Below are 25,011 nucleotides of genomic sequence, written 5' to 3'. Positions count from 1 at the left end.
TCTCCCAAATTGACCTCAAATATTTCTCTGCAAGGAGGAAGGAAATGGGAAAAGCTTTCCAATTGTCTTTGGACTGTAGGGGCTTACACCTCCCTGTAAATACAGTCTGGCAAGTATCTGTTAAGCTGAGCACACTATCAATATGTGTAAGAGATTCAGGAACTGAGTATTTACCATCTCAAAGGAATGACTAGGCTACCCAGAAAAGGCAATCAGATATCAGGTAGAAGCAACACACTCAAATTTCTGCTGTGATGTTTTGGGGGGTGGTCTTGAGCTACAGGGTAGGCAATTTCAAATGTCTATATAACAGCTTGCACACCAATGTTCTGAGTTCCTCTCCTCCCCTGCATGGGGGAGTGGGGAACCCTGTTGCAACAGTTTAATAAAGATCAGGCTTACTAGCTGCTTTGCTTCTCAATACTCTCTGTTTGGCCTCAGTTATTTTCTCCTACTGATAGAGAACCTACATAAGGACTCTATACGGGCTCTTAGATACCCCATAAGGGAAAGGAAGCAGTATTTTTCTTACCACAATTGATTTGTAGAGCAGCATGATGATATCAGCAGTTTTATTTTCAATTCCTTTCTTAACAATTCCCAAGGTGGAATTTGCCTTTATCACAGCTGTGGCACACACTGGGTAGATAGATGTCTTCATCAAAACTATCAACCACAACCTCAAGGTCTTGTCGCTGGCTAGTTACTGGCATTGCTAACTCTGTTAGTGTTGGGGTTTGTTTGGCCCAAAGTGCAAAGACCTTGCTTTTAAAACATGAAAAATAAAATGATCAGTTTGTATAATACAAATTGGAACAGCAACTCACTAAAAATAAATACATATAAAATTTTATCTACGACAGCAATTCAAAGAAGGCGGAGTGCTCTGCCTCTACATTCATATTTGCAGGTGGGGTTGGAGTTCTTGTGTCCGATTTCTTCAGGGGCAAATAAATAAAAAGCATCCATACAATGTGAAAAATTGTCAAATTGTCACAATTCCAGCTGTGGTCTGGTTCACCTAAAGGGGGTAAATCTGCCTCTGGGAAGTACCATTTCAGATTGCAGGGGGAGGACTCATGTTCCTGAATGCATAAAAACAACCCCCCTGCATATAGAAAACTAGTGTGCCTGGGCTTAAATGATTCTCATTGGCACACTAGCTTTCTAGATGCAGGGTGTTTGCTTCTTTTTAATAGTGAAGCATTTGAACATATTGAGCTCCCTACTACCGTCAGAAATGGTACAGCTCAAGACACCAGTTTACTGCTGAAATAAGAACTACGAGGTTTTATCTGGGAGAATCAGGGGGGTAAATCCGGTTCAACAAAGCTTTTTGTGTTCTCCTCAACTGCCAGATCTCAGTCCTCACCCATCACCTATTGATATCTGAAAGACTCCTTTGCCTTAACAACACAAATTTGTAGCTCCAGAGAGACACCGCATTAGCACATTTAACACTCAGCCGTGATTTGCTTTAACCATGGTTTGTCTGTCCATTTGTTCCACCGCAGTCAGAGCTTCTCCGTGGTTCTCCCTCCCAAGTGAATTCTCCGATGCACGCGAAGGCCTGAGCTGTGCCCGAAGTTCTTCCCGCAATCAGAGCAGCTGTACGACTTCTCTCCTTTGTGGCTTATCTCGTGGGCCAGAAGGCAGGACTTCTGGATGAAGCTCCTCCCGCAGTCCGAGCACTTATAGGGCCTCTCCCCTGTGTGGATTCTCTCGTGGGTCAGGAGGCCCGACCTGGTCGTGAACCTTTTCCCGCAGGTGGAGCACATGTACGGCTTCTCCCCGGTGTGAGTCCTCACGTGAGCCCGGAGAGTGGAACCCTTGCCGAAGCTCCTCCCACAGTCCAAACACTTGTGGGGCCTTTCTCCCGTGTGGGTCCGCTCGTGGGCTTTCAGGTTGCAGCGGTGCTTGAAGCTCCTTCCGCAATGGCAGTGGTGGAGCCTCTGGTGACCGTTGCCCTCTTCCCACCCCAAGTCGCCTCCTTTACTGGGAAGAGCTCCATCCACGTTCCTCTCTGGCCTGATCCCCTGCTGACCCGCAGGCCTCACTCCCTCTTTGCCATGACACGAAACCTTGCCTCTTTTCAACTCTCTTAGCTCCAGTTGTTCTGAGCTTTCCTGCTGAAGGCGATGTCCCGTGGTTTCAAGTGCTCCTGGATGTGTATATATTAAAAAAGAACCTTGATGTGAAATCCTTGCTCTGGCTAAGAGTTCCCAACAGCTGCAAATCTCTGTCCTGTTCCTTGAATTTAAACATGGAATCACAGAATTGTGGAATTGGAAGGAACCCCACGTGTCATCTAGTCCAACCCCCTGCAATGCAGGAATCTCAACTAAAGCAAAAAGGTTCTCCACCCCAAAGAAGGGAAAATCTGTATCTTCACCCGTTTTCCACATTATTTTAATTATTAGTTTGTATCTAGTTCTAGTCCTATCCTGAGGTAGCCATCAAGACAAGAAGACATCATGTTGCATCCAATACCAGTCCCACTGAGAGGAGACCCATTAAATTTGCATGCTGCTTTTCCACAGAAATGTGCCCAAAGGGTCTCACAAGACAAGAAAAGCAACAACAGAGCAAGAAAAAGAATCACCGTGACCTTTGTGTGCCCCTCCTCAGGAGATCTGGAGGGTGGCAACATGAGAATGGGCCTTTTTGGTGGTGGCTCCCCACTTGTAGAATGCTCACCCCGGGGAGGCTTGCCTGGCACCATCATTACATAGCTTTAGGCACCAGGCAAAATCACGTCTTTTTTGCCAGGCCTTTGGTTCTTAATTATCTGTGGCCAACTTGAGCGGGCAGAATGTTTTCACCCTGTCTTTTAAAAACAGGATTGTCTTTAAAATTGTCTTTGTTTTGTTTTTTCTTTTATGCTCATTTCAATGTACGTGTTTGCCTTTTTATATATTGTAATTCACTTTCAGTTACCTAGGTTAACAAAGCAACCAATAAATTTAAATAATAATTAAAAAATAGTAGCCATGGTTGTATACCAAGACTGCAATCGCCTGTTCCATCTGCATGCTGAGGACAAGCATGAATGACTCTGGAATGAGAAAAACTACATTTTTGTGTTGCAAATGGGTCAGTGTGTATCCAGCCATTGATTTACACCTGCTAAGCCACTTTATACCAAGTGAGACTAATAGTCTACCTTAGCCCTGTATTAACTATTCCTGTGGCCATGCAGTTAAGGATGGGTTTCAGGGACAGGGAAAACCCCCAGATCCTTGTAACTGGATCTGCCAGGGATGGCAATGGGGACTTCCTTCAATTCAGCCCCTGATCTGCTCAGGCACCCATGGAGTTCTCCTGCCCAGCAAATGCAGCTTTCAGCCTGACACAGACCCATTTTCTCACCTGTGTGGATTCTCTCGTGTGCTGCGAGACTTGCCCTATGACGGAAGCTCCTCCCACAGTAGGTGCACTTATGTGTCTTCTCTCCCTGGGGGCTTCTCTCGCTTGCCACAAGGATTGAGCATTCACCAAAGGTTTCCACTCGGTACTGCAATTGCCGTGGTTTCTCAACCAGGTGGATTATGCGAATGTCTGAGCTCCACCTGGAGTCTCCTCTGAGGTCACTCTGGGCCTTTTCTCCCTTGCCATGCAGGGTGTTATTCTGGGCTGTGGCCACTTGCTTCTGAGAGCCCCCTTCCAAACAAGAAAGGGTTTCGGCAAAACTCTTTGTTGTATCCTTTCCCTGCTCCTTTTCTGACTCTCGCAAAATCTGAAGACTTGTGGCCTCGTCGTGATACTGGAATATGTCGCCTCTTCCTAAGGAGCGCTTTTCTGGTGCCACCTGCACAGAACATCCATGATAAGGCTCCTTCATCTTGTTCTCGCACATTTGCCCACCAACTACAAGAATAAGCAGAATGTGGTGCCCGTCACATTTAAAATTAAAGCAAAACTGGGTCCCCCCATTTTTCTATCCCTCCCCCAGGCCTTCTCATCTCTAGAGAGCAGATGAAGTCCCATGGCACAGGTGGAAGTTCTTGCGCTAACAGGATGACTTCCTTAGATACAACAACCCAATCAAATTTCCATCATTCTGATGTAACCTGAGTCTTACCCCTTGTGTCTTTACCTCCTTTTCTTGCCTGTTCAGTGGCCTGGCAAACCTGCCCCTGCCAGGTGTCCAAGGGCAAGACCTGGCTGGCCTCAGAGGAATCCACAGCCGTTATGCTCCCCTGAGGTCGAGACATCTGAAGCTGCAATTAAAGAAAAATCAAGGCATTAGTGCTCCAAGAGAGGCAAATATTTGGTTTCTCCTCAAAAAATCCACTCAGTACGGGGTTCCCTTGCACTTGGTCGAGAGACTACAGGTAATGCAGAATGTTGTTAGGAGATGCCGTGTTTCCTTCACAGAATTAATCCATTCCCAGATGGTTTAACTACCAGTCCCTCTTCCCAGGGAACTCTGGGAATTGTAGGGGAATAGGGTCTCCTAACAACCTTCAGCATCCTTAACAAACTACACTTCTCAGGATTCTTGGGGGGGGGGGAGCCATGGCTGTTTAAAGTGGTATATAACGTGCAGGAGGGTCATCTCTACAGCTGCTGCCAGTCACTTGTCAGCAGTACTAAGCCTGACTTGGTATATTCCTGTATTCCTGTTTCCATAGAGGAACTTTATCCCAGCTGACTCCACCATAACCCCAGAAAGCTAGCTGCAAAAATCTGATCTAAAATGCTAGTGGCAACAGTATCTCTTCAGTTCCAATGCCATTTATCTAACCATCCGAGCTGTAACTGGATTGGCACCAATCAAGTAATGCAAAAATCGGGGCAGCCACTCTCTTCTGAATCCACCTTCCAGGACCACCAGAATGACCAGCATTGAACACCCCTCACCTCTCCTTCCTGTTTCACTGTGTTTTGCTGCTGCAACAGGAAATTCTCTGCCAAGGCCACCGCCTGGGCGCAGGTTTCAGGCCTGCCTTCCCTGACCCAGCTCTCCATATCCTGGGGCAGGACGGTCAGGAACTGCTCCAGGATCAGCAGCTCCAAGATCTCCTCCTTGGTGTGTCTCTCCGCTCTCAGCCACTGGCGGCAAAGTTCCCTCAGCCGGCCGTAAACGCCTCTGGGCCCCTCCACTTCCTGGTAGCAGAACTGCCTGAAGTGCTGGCGCTGCTTCTCCCTCAAAGAGGACTCTCCTTGCAAGATGGCCGCCTTCACCTTCCCGTAGTCTCCCCTGTCCTGGGCACTGAGGCTGTTGAAGGCCTCCTGAGCCTCTCCGCTGAGGGCTGGCAATAGCAGGGTCACCCACTTGTCCAGAGGCCACCGGCAGGCTGAGGCTACTTGCTCAAAGGAGGCCAGGAAGGCCTTAGCATCTTCCCATGGGGAGGGCCCCTCTGATACCTGATGATTCCCCCATCCTGAGTGAGGGGCCTGCAATGTCTTGAGGAACTCCTGCCACTGGGCTTCCCAGCGTTCCTGAAGCTCCTCTTCTGGTTCACGTTTCACCTGCCGTGGATAGACCGTAGCTTGTGATTCTCCAATCCCCTTGATGCATGCAAGGTGTGGGGCTTTTGTTCCCCCCAGATCTGTCCACAATTTGACGTTGGGGGTGTTTTGCTCTCCCTTCTGCAATCCTGGGGCCTTTGCTGCCCCTTCATCCACAGACATGTTCACCTCCACTCTCAAGGTCTCCATTGAACTGTTCAGATGTAAGGAGGAGTTCCTAGCCTCTGGTGGGCTTTCTCTAAATCACTCCTCACAGTCCATGAATCTCTTGCTATATTACAGTCTTCTAGGAAACTATAAGTTGCAGGGTGTTGCAGGCTTCTCCTGAAAGGGAACAAGATTTATGGGAACCACAGGCAAAGCAACTGATATTCCTGCCCTCACAAAGTGTCTGGACCTTCCTGATAAACTACGGTAGCTCTCTGGGTGCAAGGAGCTTAGAACAGACTAAACACTACTGTCCTAAGAGACAGCTCCTTTCTTTTAATGTTATTTACCCATCATCTTCAAATGCTTTATTACTGTTGCAAGGTGTGTCGAGCTCAACACTATTGTTGGAAAAGTGTGTTCCACACATCTGAAATCAAATCGAGATTGACAGAATTTCAAGATGATTCTTATCCATTATTTCAGGATTATTTCTCTGCAACTGTCCAGAAAGACAGGCCAATATAAATAGCCCCAGAACTGATGGAGAAGAATGAAGGATGGGCAAATAAATCAATGGAACTGTGGCACACTTTCCATTATATGTTATGGTATGAGCAACTTGCAGAGGTTAAATATAAATTTGAGGTATGACTGTGTTTCAGAGGAAATAAACTCTAACATGGATTATTTATTCTTAAACAATGCAAAATAAACTCATCACTGGTAACGATATTAACAGCAGATAACACAATTCCCAGAGTTTCCCAAGAAAAGGGGCTGTTTATACTAATATGGAACTGTAGCTCTGTGAGATGAATAAGGGGCAACTCTCAGCACCCTTTAGAAACTACAGTTTCCAGGATTCTTTGACAGAAAAAAATGATTGTTTAAAGTGGTACAATCCTATTTTAAAATGTATGATGTGAATGGAGCCACAGAGACGGAAGGGTTCTTCCTCTCATCTAGTCTAACTCCCTGATTAGTGAAAGACATAAAATGCAGCTACAGCAGTCTCCCTGACAGGCGGTTGCTATTAAATACCTCCCGTTAAGGGGAACACACCACCTCTCAAGGAAGAAACAGGCATTCCCTCAAATAATAGATTTCTCTTTCAGTGCAAAACTTCACTCTAGTCTAATGTCTATCTAAGGTTGGCGGCAAGCAGAGGAGCCCAATCAGGAAAGCTGAAGAAAAGGTGGCAACTCAGGCTTGCCAACTGACCAGTGGAAGAAAAAACAACAACCTGCTCCTGTGTAGTTTAAGTGGTGTGGTACTACCATGCGCTAACAGTTGAGGCTGAAGCTGCTGTTCCTAGACACAGCAACAGAATCTGTGCAACGCCTAGCAACCTTATGTAGCTTCTAGAAAGATGCTGGTTTGAGCCCACCCAGGGACAACTGTGCACAGAATTACTGCACTGCAGGGGGTCAGACTAGATGACCCTTGGGATCCCTTCCAGCTCAAGAATTCTGTGATTCTATGATTTAGTGTGTACACTTGTGACATCTTTCCACTTCTGCACTAGCATGCACTTTGCAGCAGGGATTTGGGGGCGGGGAACCCCTGGGGCCAGCCAAATGCTATTAGGACTCCAACTCCCATCAGCCCCAGCCAGCACAACCAATAGTCAGGAATGATGGGAGTTGTAGTCCAACAACATCTGGAGGACCACAAGTTCCCCACATCGTTCTTTAGAATTGGTTTGATTTGGGAAGATTTTAATGTTTAACAAACCACTGTTTTAATACTTTTTTTGAAGCCGCCCAGGGCGGCTGGGGAAACCCAGCCAGATGGGCAGGGTATAAACAATTATTATTATTATTATTATTGTTATTATTATTATTATTATTATTATTAGGAGAGAGGTTGAATCTTGTTGCTGCTGCCCTATTGTTCTCCCAGGATCTGGGATTGCAGCAGTAGTTTCATTGTTTTTCCTGCAATTTTGCATTCTCTATCCAACTGCAGCTTCCTCCTGCCCCCTCCCATTTTAAGGTCTCTCTCCCCCCCCCGCCCCCATTTTCACTCACCTCTCCCTCGCAGCCTTGGCACTTCTGCACACTTCTCTCCTGGCTTGGCAGCCTGTTCTCTGCAGCAAGAAAATATTCAAAAGCCAGTTTCCCTCCAGAGGGGAGCAAGAGGGGAGGGAGCAGGAAGTGGATGCCCTTTGTTTACCACAAAGAGATAGGTGCTTGAAAGGAAACAAGTATTTTTTTAAAAAAACAAAAAACCCAAAGCAAGAGCCTTCATTTCCGGTTCTCCGTGGACTTCCTTGTTCTTATTTCAAAATAAATCAGGCAGGAAGGGTGAAAAAGTCTCTTTCGGGACAGGCTAAAGAAACAACCTCATTTGCACAGCACAGTGTCATTCGCACCCACGCCATGTGGTCACAGCCACCAACTTGGACAGCTCCAAAAGGGATGAGAGAAACACGGAGTTGGAAGGGGTTCCCTAGGGGTCATCTAGTCCAACCCCCCGCAATGCAGGGATCTCCACTAAAGCATATAGAATCACAGAGCGCTGAGACAACTTCAAAGGTTTCAGCTTTTAAATGCGTTGCTGAAAATTTTTCTACTCCGCCAGGCCTGTGCAGGCAAATAAGAATGCATCTTTGCACAATGATTACAGTGGTACCTCGAGTTACAGACGCTTCAGGTTACATACGCTTCAGGTTACAGACTCTGCTAACCCAGAAATATTACCTTGGGTTAAGAACTTTGCTTCAGGATGAGAACAGAAATCGTGCTCCAACAGCAGGAGGCACCATTAGCTAAAGTAGTACCTCATGTTAAGAACAGTTTCAGGTTAAGAATGGACCTCCAGAACAAATTAAGTACTTAACCCGAGGTACTACTGTAATTGATTACTGCTTTCATTTTTTCATGGTTTTCACTGTATGGTTTTGTGTGTCTTTGTTGCAAACCACCTCATTATCTTTTTAAAAAAATGAAATAGCGATATCAGAGATCCAGTGTTGCGCAGTAGCTAGAGCATCAAACTAGGACCTTCGGAGACCAGGGTTCAAATCCCCACTCAACCATGAAGCTGACTGAGAGACCTTAGACCAGCCACAGCCTTCTCTCAGCCGAACCTACCTCACAGGGTTGTTGTGGGGATCAAATGAGGAGGGGGAGAACCGTGTGGTGCCCCTTCTCATTGAGCTCCTTGGAGAAAAAGGTGGGATATCATCAATGCAGTAAATATAAATAAATAAATAAAATCCATTGGGGATAATGGTCTCGGTCTGCCAGTCCTCACCTGCCTGCCTTCTTAATTCATAACCAGTCCAGGGGTTGGTCCTGCCGTTCAGTCTCAGTGTCAGTGTTGCACTTGTGCAACTCTCCAGAGGGCCAGGGACAAAACTAGAATTAGTTGCCTCTGCCTGTCAGTGGCTTTGGCTGCTGTTTTGGCTCCCTGCCTTCTTCCCCAGGGAGCACCAGCCGCTATTGCAATGGCTACTAGCTTGGGAGGGCTCTGTTCTGCCTCTGAATATCAGTTGCTGGAAATCACAGGGAGGGAGGGCTTGGTTGTTGGGCTCATGTCCAGGCTTCCCTGGACTCTACACCTCTACAAGGTGCTGGGTTGGGAAGGCTGACCTAACCCTTTAACAAAGCCTTAACATAGTAGTGAGGAACCTGTGGTCCTTTGGATGTTGCAGGACTCCAACTCCCACCACACCCAGTTGGCATGGATGATGGGATTTGTAGTTCAGCAGTATCTGCAGGGCCAAAGGCTCCCCACCACTGTCTCGACACAAATGGCTTCCCTGCATTCTGGATTCTCTCTAGTGCAACATCTATCTGGCCACCGTGAGAACAGGGTGCTGGACTATGGTGGCCTATGTCCTGCTGATCCAACCAGGATTTTTCTCACGCATCCACCAAATTATTTTTACCCCCCTGGTTCCTGTTGAGCATAGGAAGAACGAGCAGAAAATGTCCTCTTTTTTTAATAAAAATTTTATTCAAAAGAAAAATGAATAAGAAAATGTCAAATCTGACAGAGCTTTTCCCTACGGGGGTTTCTTGTATAACTCTTCGCTCCAAATAATATGCCAGAAATAAGAGACGTTTGGAGGGTAGAATCAGCCTTGCCAAGTTTGTGTTGTACTTTTTTCTTTTCTCTGCTCATTTCAAACTGTCTGCTATGTTAGACCTTTATAGAAAAGAACACCTTAATTCCTAGGTAATTGCCTCCTGCTTTTCTGCCAACTGCAACTGTGAGTCAGAAATGTTGCTGGAGAACCATAAAAACTGCAGCCCTTTGGGGTTTTCAGTGCATCAGATTTCTCAGGTTTCCAGGCCTTGCTAGGAATCCGAGTGGAATTCTAAGGATTTAACCCTTCAGCTGCTTTCTGGGTGGAGAGGCTGGGCTGAATGTATCTTGTTTTTTGGAAGCCTCCCCCATCCCTATCGGTTGTTTCAAAAAGCACATGTTGCAGCTGCATCTTAGCTATGTGAACTTGGAACTGGTTTGTTTTTGTTTTTGAGCTGCTGCTGTGAATGGCCTAACAATCTGTGCATTTTCCTGTATTTCATTTCCTTTGGATCTCTGCCTACTCACACACAAACTCATGAAACACTCTCTCTCTCTCTCTCTCTCTCTCTCTGTGTGTGTGTGTGTGTGTGTGTTGATAAGAATTTAGCCAGGCAACAGGCACATTTCGCACTTGGCTATTTGCCTGACATCTGCATCATCTAGAGATCATTGGATCCTCAGTTTTCACACACAAATACCACATCCTGTAGAATTCTATCAGATAAATTCTATCTGAACAATAAGAATGATTCCCCCCCTGTGCAGCCTGCACAGGAGCAGTAAACAATATTATAGTTAATTGTTGTAGCTTGTCTTCATTTACCCCACCCCACTGCCCTGCCCACAGCTGTGAAGAATATTCTCATGTTATGTATGGTCCGTGTCACCATTAAGAAAAAGAGGTAGGAATAGGCAAATATATACGTGGACTGTCCCTGGATCAAGTGACTTTTCTTCTTTAAATTCTCAGTGTTCTTAACCTAGCTCAAAGTTGTCATCTGAACTAGTCAGATGTTTATCTGAGAATCAACCGGTGTCGGTCCATCATTTGAAAAAATGGCAAGCAGACATTCTGTTCTGGTGACTGTAACCTTGGTTTAAGGAGTCATTTGGCACCTAGCTTATATATCTGAGTTTCTGACAATGGTTGTCATATATATGGCGTACATGCTCCCTTTTGCCCCGCTGTGGGAATCGCTTGCAGAAGACTGCAGTGCCTGGAGGCAGTCAAGTTGTGTATCCATAGCAATGATCAGAGGAGAAATGACGGCTGGGAGGAGTGCAAAGAAATACTATGGGTGCATCTGCAACAGCACAACTGGACGTCTTCATCTTCCCCAGCTGCAACAAAACATGTCTCTCCCATATCATCTCTAGAGCCACAACAGGAGCTGCGACCTTCCAACAGCTTGACCTCACCCTCAAAGGAGCACTCCTTCATCGGCTCCCAAGATGGATGGATGCCTCTACTGAGCTTTCAGTGTGGCAGGCCTTGCCCTGTGGAATTCCCTGCTAAGTAGAGGTTCAGCAGGAATCATGTTGTCTTCTCTTAGACATCTCCTAGAAGCAGTGTTATTGAGACAAAGCATTGCAATTTTCACCAACCAGTATTTATTGATGTTTTCATAGCTCTTATTGTAATTTCATATGACTTACAAATAATTTTAGGAATGTGTGGTGTGCAGGTGTAGGTGTGGGCATAAACCCAAAACACTATCCAATGGTATTTTGATGAAGGGTAGTATAGAAATTTCAAAAATAAATGAAGTGACACAGGTTTGCCCCGTAAGAACTAGCTCTGAGGGACACTTTGTCTGCCTCTGTCAGGTTGTCCTTAAAAATCAGAGGCAACAAGAGTGCTTCAGTAAATTTTCTAGGAAAGAAAATTCAGCTTGAAAATGGGCCATATTTATTTTTTAAAGTTTTGAACACAAGGAATAACACACATCATTTCCATATACAGCATACGGAATGCACCATTGTTGTCAGAAATTCAGGGCTGGGTAAGGGTTGAATGGGTTAAGAACATAAGAAAAGCCTTTGCTAGCTCAATATAGCCCAACATTCTATTTCCCACAGTGGCCAATCAGGCGCCTCTCACTCTTGTTCCCTTGGCAACAGGTATTCACGACATATACTACCTCAAATTCTATAGAGGTACCAAAGAGCCATCATGACTGGCTAAGCCACCGACAGGCTTATCCTCCATGAATTCAACCTACCTTTTTAAAGCAGTCCAAGTTGGTGAAGAACTTAACCCTTTTGCTACTCCTGAATCTTCCAACATTCAGCTTCTTTGGATGACTACGAGTTCTCATATTATGAGAGAGGGAGATAACTTCTCTCTATCCACAATGTGCATAATTTTATATACCTCTACTGCGCTCCCCCCAGGGCCTTTTTTTCCTAAACGAAAAGGACCCAGACCTATCCTCATAAGGGACTTGCTCCACCCCCTTGATCACTTTGGTTTCGCTTTTCTGAACCTTTTCCATCACAGATTTGTATAACAACTTTGGCAGTTTTATTTCCAATTCCTTTCCTAATGATTCCTAGCATAGAATTTGCCTTTTTCCCACTCTAGGTTGGCATTTTCATTGCACTTTCCACCATGACCTCAAGGTCCCATTCCTTGCCAGTCATCGACAGCTCAGATCCCATCAGTGTAAATTGATCCCAGTTTGGATCAATAATTTTCAAGCTCTTCACAATCCCTTTCTGTTTTTAATCACCTGTAAACAATTTGGTAGGGACGCGGGTGGCGCTGTGTCCTAGGCACAGAGCCTAGGACTTGCCAATCAGAAGGTTGGCGGTTCGAATCCCTGCGACGGGGCGAGCTCCGGTTGCTCAGTCCCTGCTCCTGCCAACCTAGCAGTTTGAAAGCACATCAAAGTGCAAGTAGATAAATAGGTACCGCTCCAGTGGGAAGGTAAACGGCGTTTCCGTGCACTGCTCTGGTTCGCCAGAAGCGGCTTAGTCATGCTGGCCACATGACCCGGTAGATGTACGCCGGCTCCCTCGGCCAATAAAACAAGATGAGTCGGCCACGACTGGACCTAATGGTCAGGGGTCCCTTTACCTTTACCTTTTAAACAATTTGGCGTCATCAGTGAAATTTGCCACCTCCGTGCTCACCCCTAAATCCTAATAGGTTATGAAAAAAAGTTTATAAATACTCGTTGGTAGTGGCTGGCATTCATTGGGACTGGTGGAGCAGGAAGCAGGGAGCCCAACACTAGGTGCACCAGAGACGATGACTGGCCCAGCCAATTAATTCTAGCTTTGCTTTGTCCTCCTCCTTGCTGAGTTCTATATTCACAACACGGAAACTAAGGAGGAGGGAGCTGACAGCCAGGGCTATCCACTGGACGGGCTGTAATAAGGAAGGTGGGTTGGTGATGGCTGGTTGAGGGCAAACTGAGGCTGGTGGGCCCCATTTGCCTTAACTGGCCAGGCTCCATGGGTACCGTTCCCAATTCAGGTCCAGTCTGTGGCTGGGTGGATGTAAGTGCTCTCTGGCTCCTACCACTTGCATGGGCTCCTAGTGGAAGGGATCCTGTCCCACCCACCCCAAGCCAAGACAGCCATAAGGAAGTTAATTGCACACAATTCCCTATCGAGACAATAATACATGAATTGGAAACTTGAAAATGTTAGTCACAGTCAACACTTCTTCCCAGTCCTACCAAACGTACATTGTCCTATCACTAGCATGCAAGCCTCTCATTGAACTTTAGTCACTTTTTTTAAATATAAAGGTTCCTCTCTTGTGTAAACATTCAGAAAATTCTGTAGTCTGACTAAAGCAGACCCACTCTGTGTGGGTTTAAGGGCTCCAAATCTTTGGGGATTCTCTGTGAGTTTTATGAAGATCAGATACTCATCTTCAGGCTTCCTCAGCACCAGCTGTCCATTGGGGCCTTCTTCCAAAGTCAGAGCACTCATGCAACTTATCTCATAGCCAAGCTCCAAATGCTTGTGGCAGGAAGGCGTTAACCTGTGGGCTCTCCAGGCCACCTCTGACTATTGGCTGGGGCAGAGGGAAGTCTGTAGTCTAACACCATCTAAAAGGCCACAAGTTTCCCAACCCTGCCTTACTGGCCAGGCTTCCACAGCCTGGTGCCCTCTGGAAGTTCTTGGATCACAACTCCCATCATCCCCAACTCTTGCCCATGGTTGCTGGGTCTGAATGGAGTTTAATCTACAAGGTGCTGGGTTGGGAAGGCTGACCTAACCCTTTAACAAAGCCTTAACATAGTAGTGAGGAACCTGTGGTCCTTTGGATGTTGCAGGATTCCAACTCCCACCACACCCAGTTGGCATGGATGATGGGATTTGTAGTTCAGCAGTATCTGCAGGGCCAAAGGCTCCCCACCACTGTCTCGACACAAATGGCTTCCCTGCGTTCTGGATTCTCTCTAGTGTCAGAAGGACGATGCTCCATCCGAACTCTTTTCCAATAGCCCATACAGCTGTTCTCTGATGTTTGGCTCTTCTCTTCTCACATGCCCTATGTCACTGAAGCCCTCCCCACAATCAGCACTCATATGCAATTTGTCTCCGGGATTCGTTTCCTGACACGAGCTTCCACTTGCGCCACCGGCCAAACCCTTCTGACAAACCGGGCGCTTGTAAGGGAGGACGCCGGTGTGAACTCGTTCGTGTGTCATAAGGCCTGACTTCTGACAGAAGCTCTTCCCACAGCGCCCACACTGATATGGTTTCACTCCTGTGTGGATTCGCTCGTGGGTAATGAGGTTTGAGCCGTCGGTGAAACTCTTCTGGCACACGGCACACTGATATGGTTTCACTCCAGTGTGGATCCTTTCATGGACTCTCAGGTCCGCAGAGGTCCGGAAGTTCTTCCCGCACTCGGAGCACTTATATGGCTTCTGTCCCAGGTGGATCTTTTCGTGCGTTGTCAATGTGCCCTTCTGACGGAAATTCTTCCCGCAGATTGAGCATTTGAAAGGTTTCTCTCCAATGTGGATTTTCTCGTGTGTCGTGAGGGTCCCTTTCTGGCGGAAACTTTTCCCACAGTGCGTACACCTGTACGGTTTCTCTCCAGTGTGAATCCTCTCGTGGGCAACAAGGTTTGAGCCACTTGTAAAACTCTTCTGGCACATGGAACACCGGAAGGGCACCTCACCAGTGTGGATTCCCTCATGGGCCTTGAGCTGTGCAGATTTACGGAAACTCATCCTGCATTCGGCACACTTATACGGCTTCTCTCCAGTGTGGATTCTCTCGTGGACCCTGAAATTTGAGCTCCAACGGAAACTTTTTCCACAATGGCAGCGGTGGATTTTGGGGTGGGCTCCGGTTTCCTCCTGATCTAAGTTACCTTCATTGACAGGAACGGATTCATCTGAACACTTCTCAGGTTTGGTTCTCCACTTGCTCTCCAGTCCCTCCTGACTCCCAAGGCTTCTTCCCTCTTTGCAATAATGGAAGTTGTCATCTCCTTGCAGTGATGCGTCTGCTGGTACCTCAGAATCACCCTGCTGAAGATTATCAAGTTGGTTCTCATGTACCTGCCCATCACCTGCAGGAATAAACAGAGTCACATGTCTTGTATAAGTAATTGTTTATTGCATTTTAATAATGACTCCCTGACTGTGGAATGCTCTATCCAGAAAGGCTCACCGGGCAACATCGTTATTTGTCTTTAAAGGTAAAGGTACCCCTGCCCGTACGGGCCAGTCTTGCCAGACTCTAGGGTTGTGCGCCCATCTCACTCAAGAGGCCGTGGGCCAGCGCTGTCCGAAGACACTTCCGGGTCACGTGGCCAGCATGACATCGCTGCTCTGGCGAACCAGAGCCGCACACGGAAACGCCGTTTACCTTCCCGCTTGTAAGCGGTCCCTATTTATCTACTTGCACCCGGGGGTGCTTTCGAACTGCTAGGTTGGCAGGCGCTGGGACCGAACGACGGGAGCGCACCCCGCCGCAGGGATTCGAACCGCCGACCTTTCGATCGGCAAGCCCTAGGCGCTGAGGCTTTTACCCACAGCGCCACCTGCGTCCCATATTTGTCTTTAGGCACCAGGAAAACCCATTCATCTTTACCCAGGCACCTTGACTTTAAATAATCTGTGGCCTGTTAAACCAGGGGGAGGGGGGACTGCTATTATGTTTATTTTAGTATTATGCTGTCTATTGCTATGCTTTTTATTGTGTTTTTATAATGCTTTTATTATTGATGCTCTGTAAAATGTGTTCTTAATGCTGTACACTGCCCTAGGATCTTTTGATAACGGAGAGTATATAAATCGAAGTACAGTAATAATCATGACAACAGGTTACAGGGGAATAAATGGAATAAAAATTGATTTAAAAATTGTAAGTTGTCACAATTGCCAGTAAAAAAGTATGTGATTTACTGAGTCAATAACAAAACATACTAAGAAGGGAAGGGTGTATGGACTATTATAACAAAGTGTTCTACAGCGGACGCTCGGGTTGCGAACGTGATCCATGCGGGAGGCACGTTCGCAACCCGCAGCGTTCACAACCCACAGCGCCGCATCTGCGCACGCGCAGGTCGCAATTTGACGCTTCTGCGCATGTGTGAGCGCCAAAACCCAGAGGTAACCTGTTCCAGTACTTCCGGGTTCGGCGCGGTGTGCAACCTGAAAACATGCAACCTGAAGCGTCTGTAACCCAAGGTAAGACTATATAGTCTAAATTGAATCAATTTTTATTTCAGAAAAGACCTTAATCTGAACAAAATCCAAACACTTGCATAGCTAGCTTGTGGTATGTAGCAATGCTGGGAACCGAACCTGAGAACTTCTGATGTAAAGCAAAAATTCTGCCACTGAGTCATGGCCCAGATTAACAAAGCCATCAAATTCTGGTCAGTCGTTAAAAAGCTCCCCTTTTATGCTCATCAGGTAGCTCTAGAATGCTGGAGACAGGGACTCTGCTACAGAAATAGGAATGAGTCTTCACCCCCAGCGTGTTAACATTCAGCAATTAGATTACAATGAATCCTTACCAAACAAGCTTGCCTCTTCACCTTGCTCCTGCTTGAGCTCCTTGAATGGCTGCCTTTCCCGGGCCTCTGGTGGTGGAACCAAGCCTGCCTCCGAGGGATTCACAGCCAGTCCCAAGGGCCACTGCCCCTGAAACAGAAATCAGAAAAACCATTCAGGACAGGAGAAGATGCTCCCAGACATGCTAGTACTTCCCATCTCCTCCTCAGCTCTAGATTTCTGGACCCCAGGCAGGAGACATGGAGACCCCTGCAGGGGCACAGCCAGGTGGGCTGGCCTGGGATTCATTCCTCTCCTAGGTGGGACACTGTGGCACAAAGCAGAAGAAGCTGGTGCTGCTCTTAGCTCTTGTCACAATAATCTCTCTCCTGCCCTCTCTTGCTAAGCCACTAAAATCAGAGAGGATGGGTGTCTTTTCTGGGACAGTGATACACTACAGACAACAGGGGACGACAGAATTGTTGTCCATCAAAAATTACAAATGTTAAAGTATCAGCTCTCTCCTGAATCCACATTCCAGGACTAGCAGTATGACCCTCATCGAACTCCCCTCACCTCTCCTTCCTGTTTCACTGTGTTCTGCTGTAGCAGGAAATTCTCTGCCAGAACCACCGCCTGGGTGCAGGTCTCTGGGCCCTTTTCCCTCACCCAGCTCTGCATTTCCTGGGGCAGGATGGTCAGGAACTGCTCCAGAATCAGCAGCTCCAAGATCTCCTCCTTGGTGTGTCTCTCCGCTCTCAGCCACTGGCGGCAAAGTTCCCTCAGCCGGCCGTAAACGCCTCTGGGCCCCTCCACTTCCTGGTAGCAGAACTGCCTGAAGTGCTGGCGCTGCTTCTCCCTCAAAGTGGACTCCCCTTGCAAGATGGCCGCCTTCACCTTCCCGTAGTCTCCCCTGTCCTGGGCACTGAGGCTGCTGAAGGCCTGCTGAGCTTCTCCGCTGAGGGCTGGCAAGAGCAGAGTCACCCACTTGTCCAGAGGCCACCGGCAGGCTGAGGCTACTTGCTCAAAGGAGGCCAGGAAGGCCTTAGCATCCTCCCATGGGGAGGGCCCCTCTGATACCTGATGATTCCCCCATCTTGAGGGAGGGGCCTGCAACGTCTTGAGGAACTCCTGCCACTGGGCTTCCCAGCGTTCCTGAAGCTCCTCTTCTGGTTCACGTTTCACCTGCCGTGGATAGACCATAGCTTGTGATTCTCCAATCCCCTTGATGCATACAAGGTGTGGGGCTTTTGTTCCCCCCAGATCTGTCCACAATTTGACGTTGGGGGTGTTTTGCTCTCCCTTCTGCAATCCTGGGGTCTTTGCTGCCCCTTCATCCACAGACATGTTCACCTCCACTCTCAAGGTCTCCATTGAACTGTTCAGATGTGAGGAGGCATTCCCAGCCTCTGGTGGGTTTTCTTCATCTAAAGTCACTCCTCAAGGTCCATGAATCTCTCTGTAAATGAGTCCTCCAGGAAAGCATAGAAACTGAAGGTGTTGCAGACAGGTGTTTCTGCTAAAGTGGGTTTTGAGGGAGGTAGGAGGAAGAGAGAAATAGATGCACAAGAGAATATCCTTTTTGCAAGTTGCCTTGCATTCACCTTTCTGAGAACAGCGACTAATTGTTAATTATAATAATGTTCAGAAATGAGCTTTCCACCTCACTCAGAACAATCAATTTTAATGCAGCCACAGTCCAGACGTTCCTGGTTTCTAGAATTGCAAATTCCAGGGAATCGCCAAGCAGTGAGTCTTTTTGTGTGGTGATGGATAGGCTCAGAATTCTTTGATTTGAAGCATACCCGGTAGGTCTTTTTCACACTTGGCTCCAGTGAGTGGGTCTTGGGGAATCTAGTGGGGGGAAACAAAGGAGGTCTCATAAGCCTCAAGCTAATCCATCCCTGCTGTATAGCAACCTCCCAAAGTATATAACTGTGTCACCTCTTCACTTTTCCGCAATCACCCCTTTGGGCATGTTTGCTTTAAGATTTGTTTTGATGTATTATAGTTGTTTGATGTATTATAGTATTGTTTGATGTATTATAGTATTTTAATTTTTTTTTGGAAGCCGCCCAGAGTGGCTGGGGAGGCCCAGCCAGATGGGTGGGGTATAAATAATAAAATTATTATTATATAAGATTTGGAAGGGGAGATAAACTGGGAAGTGCGGGGCAGCTCAATGGTATATGCAGAAGGTCCCAGGTTCCGTCCCCAGGTACTGTTGGCAGAGGTCTTTTGTCTGAAACCCTGGAGAGCTGCTGCCAGTCAGTGTGGACTATACTGAGATAGTAGGGGCAATTTTCTGACTCTATAAAATGCAGAGCCCTGTGTTCTTCAGCTTGGTGGTGTGGGGATCAGTTTACATGCATAAGGTCCCAAGTACGACAACACAAAGGTAGATGGACCAACGTTTCTAAGAGCAGGCTGTAGCTCAACGGTAGAGCAATCCCAGGTTCAATCCCGGGAGTCTCCAGGCAGGGCAGAGAAAGCTGCTGTCTGAACCTCTGGAGACCCACTGGAGAGTAGACAATACTGGGTTTCCTCAGCCCTGCTTCGGTCCACCCTGCCCCTCCTGCAGTTTTATTCCCTCCCTGATCTTGCTGCCACTGCCTCGCTCCTTCTTAACAACAATGTTAAATTCACCTTTCCCTGCAGACTTGACAGCTGCACTTATCCTCCTGGCTGAAGAAATCTTCTCCTTGCAGCTGTGTCTTCCTCCAAGCTTTAAAAAGAGAAGTAATTCAAAAGGCAGTTTGCCACCAGCCGGGGGGGGGGGGGTCAAGTGGGGTTTGAGTGATGTGGGTGGTTGGGCAGGAAGTGAATTCTCAGATACTGTAATCTATTCACTGCAAAAAAAAATGCACTGGGGGAAACCCAAGAGTTCCACCCAATCTTCATTTCAGGTTCCCAAGCAGAGCCCTCCATTTGAGGGTGGCTAAAAGGGGTAGCACCGGTTGAATTTCTGCCTGTCATTCGCCGCCGGGTCAACGCGTTATCCCCACACATCCCAGTGTGTTTTGCACTCAATTTCCTTATTGTAAAAATATCTGCCGGGGGGTGAGTGGGATTGTTGCTGAACAGCGCCAAATCCAACATTAATTGTGCACCCTGAATTTGCAGGTTTGTAACTGAATTTCCCCCTCCACACACTGCAAAATATTCGCAGTCTGGAAACAACTTCGGGTGAAGAAGCAGCGGGTGCTCAATGGGCATCTGCAGGGATTTTGGGGGGTGGAGGCAGTACTGAAAAGGGGAAGCCGGCCAATTTCTCGCCCCACAAAATGAGGACAGTGCCCGTACATCTTGCCTCGTATCTCAGGTTCCACAATTGCTAGAAACTTGATTTTATTTTGCGTGTGTTTAGAGAGCGAGATGATTGCAGAGCCAAAGCGCTGCAGCGGCACGTGCTTCGCACGGGTTCCTATGCAATCGGAATTGCCACTTGAAAAACATGAAAACTGTAGCCCTTGGTGTTTTAAACTACATTCCCCCCGACTCTGTATCGTGGTCTCTCCAGGAATCGGAAAGGAACTCGGTGGTTTTAACCTTTACGTACGCGTGTCTAAAATGGAAGGGTGGTGGGATCTAAACTCAATAAGGCAATACTTTGAGGTGGGGGCTCTTCCACCATCTTCAATCCCTCCTGGGGTTGATGTGACTCCTCTCCCACTTTCTGCGATATCCGCCTTCACAGCCCACAGGGACTCTTTGCAGAAGGCGACCCCCCCCCTAGTGGAACCTGGGCGAATGGCATTCCAATACGCACGCGCACGCGCACGGGCACCTGCCATGGAGACGCGCTTTCCCCTTGAATCGTGGGCACCGTCTAGTGTCGGAGGGGAGAGCTCTGTCGCTTTAACCCTTTAGGCTCTCAATAGCCTTTAGCTAGACATTGGCAACCGGGGGAGAAGAAGGGGAAGCACGCCCGGAGACAGAAGCGGGAGGAAGGCTCGCGGCGGGAAGGGGGGGAGGGAGGCAAAGAAGACGAGCTGCGTTGCAGCGCCTCGATCTTATGATTTTACAGAAATGCTTGGATTGCAGCACCCCGCTTTATTTATATTCTTTTTGCCCCTTGGAGAAAAATCAGTTTGCAACGTTGGTTTCCGCGATCTACGGCGAGGGCTGACATCGCGCTGCAGCCGAAACCTCCGGCCTTTCCATTGCTGCTTTTCCGCCTTTGGAAGTTTGACTTTTCGAATTGCAAAATGCCAAAAATTCCAGAATCCGGCATGGATTGACTTCGCCGCGGCATTTTACGACCCTTTTCTTCTTCTTCTTCGAGTTCTCTCTCTCTTTTTTTAGTCCTGTTTTTAAATCTACTCGTAGGCCGCTTTCAGCCATTCCGGCAGGGTGCAAAACAATCCGCTTCTTCTTCTTATATCAACATCTCTGCAGGCTTTCTGCCCGCCCCTGCCCGCGATGCTTGCTTTGAAGCGCTTTGGGCCATTTTGAGCCGTTTTGGAAAAGCTTGTGCAAGTCGTCGCAAAAAACTGGAAGGGGAATCATTGAATTGCAATTTTGAAAGGGACCCCCTAGGGTCATCCAGTCCAACCCCTGACAATGCAGGCATCTTTTGCCCACTGTGGGACTTGAACCCACAACCCTGAGATCAAGCACTTCCTGCTCTACTGACCGAGCTACCCAGCGCAGCTGCCCTCGATTCTGTCAACACCATCCAAATAAACGATCGCGCGAATTCTCGTGCGTATGGAGAACCTGGAGGCCATCGTGCTGGTGATCCTGGCCACGCACAACCTGGTGCGCCTCCACCTGCACCGGGGCGGCGTGGCTGCCCGCGCCCGGCGGACGATGCGCCGCGTGATGGCCAACCACGTCTCGCTGCTGCACCAGCTGCTGCCCGACGCGTGTCCGGACAGCGAGGCGCGCCTGGTGGCCGAGGAGCTCCACGCCGGGCCGCACCGCTTCTGGTCGCGCCAGGTGAGCCAGGACTGGTGGGAGCGCGTGGTGCTGGAGACGTGGCAGCCCAGCCAGTGGCTGCAGGGCTTCCGCATGACCAAGGACACCTTCCTGGCGCTGTGCGAGGAGCTGCGGCCGGAGCTGCAGCGCCAGACCACCACCATGCGGGCGCCGCTGAGCGTGGAGAAGCGCGTGGGCATCGCCCTCTGGAAGCTGGCCACCACCGAGTGCTACCGCTCCGTGGCCGCGCACTTTGGGGTGGGGCGCTCCACCGTCGGGGAGGTCTTCATCGAGGTGTGCCTGGCCATCGAGAAGCTGCTCTTCAGGAAGGTGGTGGCCCTCGAGGACCCCAAAGAGGTGATGGTATTTTTATTTATGTACTTGAATTTCCCCCTCCCTTTGTTCCTACTACTACTACTTTGTTTGTTTGTTTATTGTGTGTGTGAATTTTTTATTAAATTTTCTGTTTTACAATTTAAAATACTCATGTTACACCCTTAAGATATTCAATGACTTCCTTTCTTCTCTTTCCATGGTTCACTTTAGATATCATAAACCCCTGCATGTTTTACAAAAACTATACCATTCAGTATTCCATTATTGCACCTATCAAAACTTATTTACTATTGAATATATCTTAATGCTGCCAGCCTTTTTAGCTGCACACAATTATTTCCCATCTATTCAATAAACACTTTCCAGTCTTCTTTAAACATAGGTTCTTCTTGTTCTATTTGTTTATTTATTGTTGTGTTGACATCTCTCTCTCTCTCTCTCTCTCTCTCTCTCTCTCTCTCCTATTCCTTTTCTTTTCTGTTTTATAAAGATTTTTACTAGTTTTACATAAAGTTATACACAATAACGATAACCATTCCAAAACAAAAAGATTCGAAGGTTCTTTCGAATCTTCCAACCTCCTTCCCTCCTTCCATGGGTTCCATTCTAAAGATTTTTTTCTTTTTCTTTTTTCCTGCATCTTTTACCATTATCTATCTATTATATAATCACAGTAACCAAAGTTCATTTCACTTTACAAGTGTCATTGTACTCCTGCCAATGATTTCAACTGTCTACAATTGTCTTTCAAGTATATTAAAAAGTTACTTCAATCTTTTAAGAATACTTGGCCTTCCTGGTTTCTGATCTTTCCCGCCAGTCTTGCCATTTCTGCATATTCCATCGGCTTGGTCCGCACTCTTCTCTGGTCGGTACTTCTTTCTTTCCATCTCTGGGCTAGAAGCATTCTTGCTGCCGTCGTTGCATACATAAATAGTCTTTTATTTTATTTTGGTAGTTCCTCACCTATCATACATAAGAGAAAAGCCTCTGGTTTTTTAACAAAACTTTTGTTAAACATTTTCTTTAACTCATTATATATCATTTCCTAGAAAGCTTTTACCACCCCACAGGACCACCACTGAGCTGTTTAGAACCAGCTCAAATCTGTGCTGAAAATGTAAGAGGAAAGAGGGTACATTTTATCTACTACGTATTCCTTTTCTGGGACTGATTGATTGATTATATTTCTATGCCAGTTTTCATTCAGACGACTCCCAAAGCAACCTGATGCCCACTAGATGTTTAAGACTCCAAGTCCCATCATTCCAAGTTCTGACCAGGGCTGATGTAGTACAAAACACCTGGCTAGCACCTGTTTCAGGAAGCCTGGCCTGGATGATGCTGATGCTGGGTCGATCGGCTTTCTAATTCTTCCATCTTTTTGTTTTGAAAGGTCATGGCAGGATTTGAGGAAATGGGGTTTCCCAGCTGTGTGGGGGTCATGGACAGGACCCACATCCCCATCATCTGCACTGTCCGAAAGGGGACCAACATCAGCCAAAAGGGGTTCTTCCCTATGTCAATGCAAGGCACGGTGGACCACAAGGGCCGTTTCATTGACATCGAACTCAGCTGGTGCGGTAAAGATAAGGACGCCTCCTTCTTCCGAAACCTAGCCCTGTGTGAGGCGATGGACCAAGGGTCGTTCGTACCAGGGACTCATTCAATGACCATTGGCAACGTGGAGATCCCACCGCTCATCTTGGCCGATGCGTCCTACCCCTTGAAGAAGTGGCTCATGAAGCCCTTCACTGGTAACCTCAGCCCCCGCCAAGAACATTTCAACTCCCGCCTAAGTGACTGCAAGAAGGTGGCCGAAGAGGCCTTTGGGCGGCTGAAGGGACGGTGGAGGTGCCTGGCCACCCGCTTGGAGGTGGCCGAAGAGAACATTATCCCCGTGGTGGTGGGGTCCGTCGTGCTCCACAATATTTGCGAGAATCGTGGACATGCTTTGGTGGACGGGCCTTGGGCCCAAGACGGCGTGTGGGACCAGGCCCCTGAGGGACACTTGAGGCTCCCAACGTCCCCAGAGGATGCACGGGATGGGAGCATGGTGAGGGAAGCTCTGGCAAGCTACTTCATGAGCAATTCCTAACTCCTCATGGAGCCCTTGGATGAAAGAAACACAGAAAAGTTTCGAAATGCACACTTTAGTTTAATTCAAAACAATCTTTGTTCCGAGAAGCTGGGGATCTACCACAGAAAGCTCCAGTAAACCGTCTTCCGAAACCTTGTTGTGAGGTGACTTTTGCCCCTACACCGTGTGATGTTTCTGATCAGGTCCTGAGGTAAAATTACCTCATAACACAGCCTATATATATGGTGAAGAAGTGGAACTCCATGTCTGTGGTCACCACAACAAACAGTTTTGTGAATCCACTTTTTGTGTCTCAGTTGGCAAAGCTATGAATTTTATGCAAGTCACTACTCTTGCCCTGTTTTTGTTTTTATTGCAGTCATTTTTATGGTCGTTCCCTGCTGTGAAACTTTGGGGAATGGCAGTTTGTAAGTATTTTTTAAAATAATCAGTAAGAACATTTTCTTAAGGATTCCCAGCTCCATTATCTGCCAGTGTGTAATGAAGCAGTGGGGAGAGGGCTATTTGTACGGGAGAAGTAGCGGTTAAAAAGCAGGGGTGCTTAATCCCTTTCCCTACCACCACCGCCACCACTTTTCTAAGGGACCATTTCCTGTTTCCCCCCACTTTACCAGCAAGCCCACCTAGCAACACCCTGGGTGAGGTGGTGTTTGAGCAGGTGTGGGGAACCTTTTGCCCTCCAGATGTTGCTGAACTACAGTTGCCATTGTCCTTGGCCACTGGCCGCACTTGCCGGGGCTGATGGGAGTTGTAGTTCAACAACACCTGGAAGGCCAAAGGTTCCCCACACCTGATTGGACAGTGTTGTGGAGGGAAAGAGGCAGATGGGGTTGGCAGCCCTGCTTTTGCTGCTGAACATGTAGTTCCTGAATTTGGAGATGGGGCAGAAAGGAGGTTGCTAAATCTGAGAACTGGATTTGCTCAGATGTTCCTCATACCTAGGTTATGTTACCAAGGGAGAACACACCCTGAGGTAATAGAATGTGTACATACCACTCCCCCACAAAAGGTACA

At 47.6% G+C, this 25,011-nt stretch overlaps 3 protein-coding genes across 5 annotated transcripts; 1 reads left to right on the top strand and 2 right to left on the bottom strand.

The window, feature by feature from the left end:
* Positions 1 to 558: 558 nt before the first annotated feature.
* LOC308580536 (uncharacterized protein) lies at positions 559 to 19,528 on the bottom strand. Of its 3 annotated transcripts, none has more exons than XM_081182326.1 (5): positions 19,287 to 19,528; positions 17,217 to 18,494; positions 4,097 to 4,220; positions 3,370 to 3,867; positions 559 to 2,161 (listed from the first exon to the last, which is right to left on the bottom strand). In XM_081182326.1, exons 2-5 carry the CDS (start codon positions 18,012 to 18,014, stop codon positions 1,515 to 1,517), a joined length of 2,067 nt encoding a protein of 688 aa, XP_081038452.1. In that variant the 5' UTR covers positions 18,015 to 18,494; positions 19,287 to 19,528; the 3' UTR covers positions 559 to 1,514. The 3 variants fall into 3 exon arrangements, with proteins under 3 accessions (XP_081038452.1, XP_081038450.1, XP_081038451.1); XM_081182324.1 differs by lacking the exons at positions 17,217 to 18,494; positions 19,287 to 19,528 and adding exons at positions 4,864 to 5,799; positions 7,656 to 7,826; XM_081182325.1 differs by lacking the exons at positions 17,217 to 18,494; positions 19,287 to 19,528 and adding an exon at positions 4,864 to 6,312.
* LOC308581101 (uncharacterized protein) lies at positions 13,259 to 16,771 on the bottom strand. Its single transcript, XM_081183575.1, has 2 exons — positions 16,664 to 16,771; positions 13,259 to 15,208 (listed from the first exon to the last, which is right to left on the bottom strand). Exon 2 carries the CDS (start codon positions 14,862 to 14,864, stop codon positions 14,088 to 14,090), a length of 777 nt encoding a protein of 258 aa, XP_081039701.1. The 5' UTR covers positions 14,865 to 15,208; positions 16,664 to 16,771; the 3' UTR covers positions 13,259 to 14,087.
* A 733-nt stretch (positions 19,529 to 20,261) lies between the features above and the next one.
* LOC308580905 (uncharacterized protein) lies at positions 20,262 to 24,440 on the top strand. The gene is made up of 2 exons (XM_081183195.1): positions 20,262 to 21,917; positions 23,293 to 24,440. The coding sequence occupies exons 1-2, from the start codon at positions 21,351 to 21,353 to the stop codon at positions 23,992 to 23,994; spliced, it is 1,269 nt and encodes a 422-aa protein (XP_081039321.1). The 5' UTR covers positions 20,262 to 21,350; the 3' UTR covers positions 23,995 to 24,440.
* Positions 24,441 to 25,011: the final 571 nt, after the last annotated feature.

The sequence above is a fragment of the Podarcis bocagei genome, assembly GCF_964188305.1.
Source record: "Podarcis bocagei genome assembly, chromosome: 2".
In the NCBI taxonomy this organism is placed as follows: Eukaryota; Metazoa; Chordata; class Lepidosauria; order Squamata; family Lacertidae; genus Podarcis; species Podarcis bocagei.
The sequence above is the reverse complement of the archived record's forward strand: the minus strand, read 5'-3'. Positions and strand labels throughout refer to the sequence as shown.

Excerpts from the sequence above, each read along its gene's own strand:
- LOC308580536 (XM_081182324.1), bottom strand. The coding sequence starts at position 5,664 with ATGGAGACCTTGAGAGTGGAGGTGAACATGTCTGTGGATGAAGGGGCA. Across the intron at positions 3,868-4,096 it reads TGAACAGGCAAGAAAAGGAG|TTGGTGGGCAAATGTGCGAG; the intron begins GTAAAGACACAA and ends TTATTCTTGTAG. Across the intron at positions 2,162-3,369 it reads ACACGAGAGAATCCACACAG|GAGCACTTGAAACCACGGGA; the intron begins GTGAGAAAATGG and ends ATACACATCCAG.
- LOC308581101 (XM_081183575.1), bottom strand. The coding sequence starts at position 14,864 with ATGAGTTTCCGTAAATCTGCACAGCTCAAGGCCCATGAGGGAATCCAC.
- LOC308580905 (XM_081183195.1), top strand. The coding sequence starts at position 21,351 with ATGGAGAACCTGGAGGCCATCGTGCTGGTGATCCTGGCCACGCACAAC. Across the intron at positions 21,918-23,292 it reads CCCTCGAGGACCCCAAAGAG|GTCATGGCAGGATTTGAGGA; the intron begins GTGATGGTATTT and ends TTGTTTTGAAAG.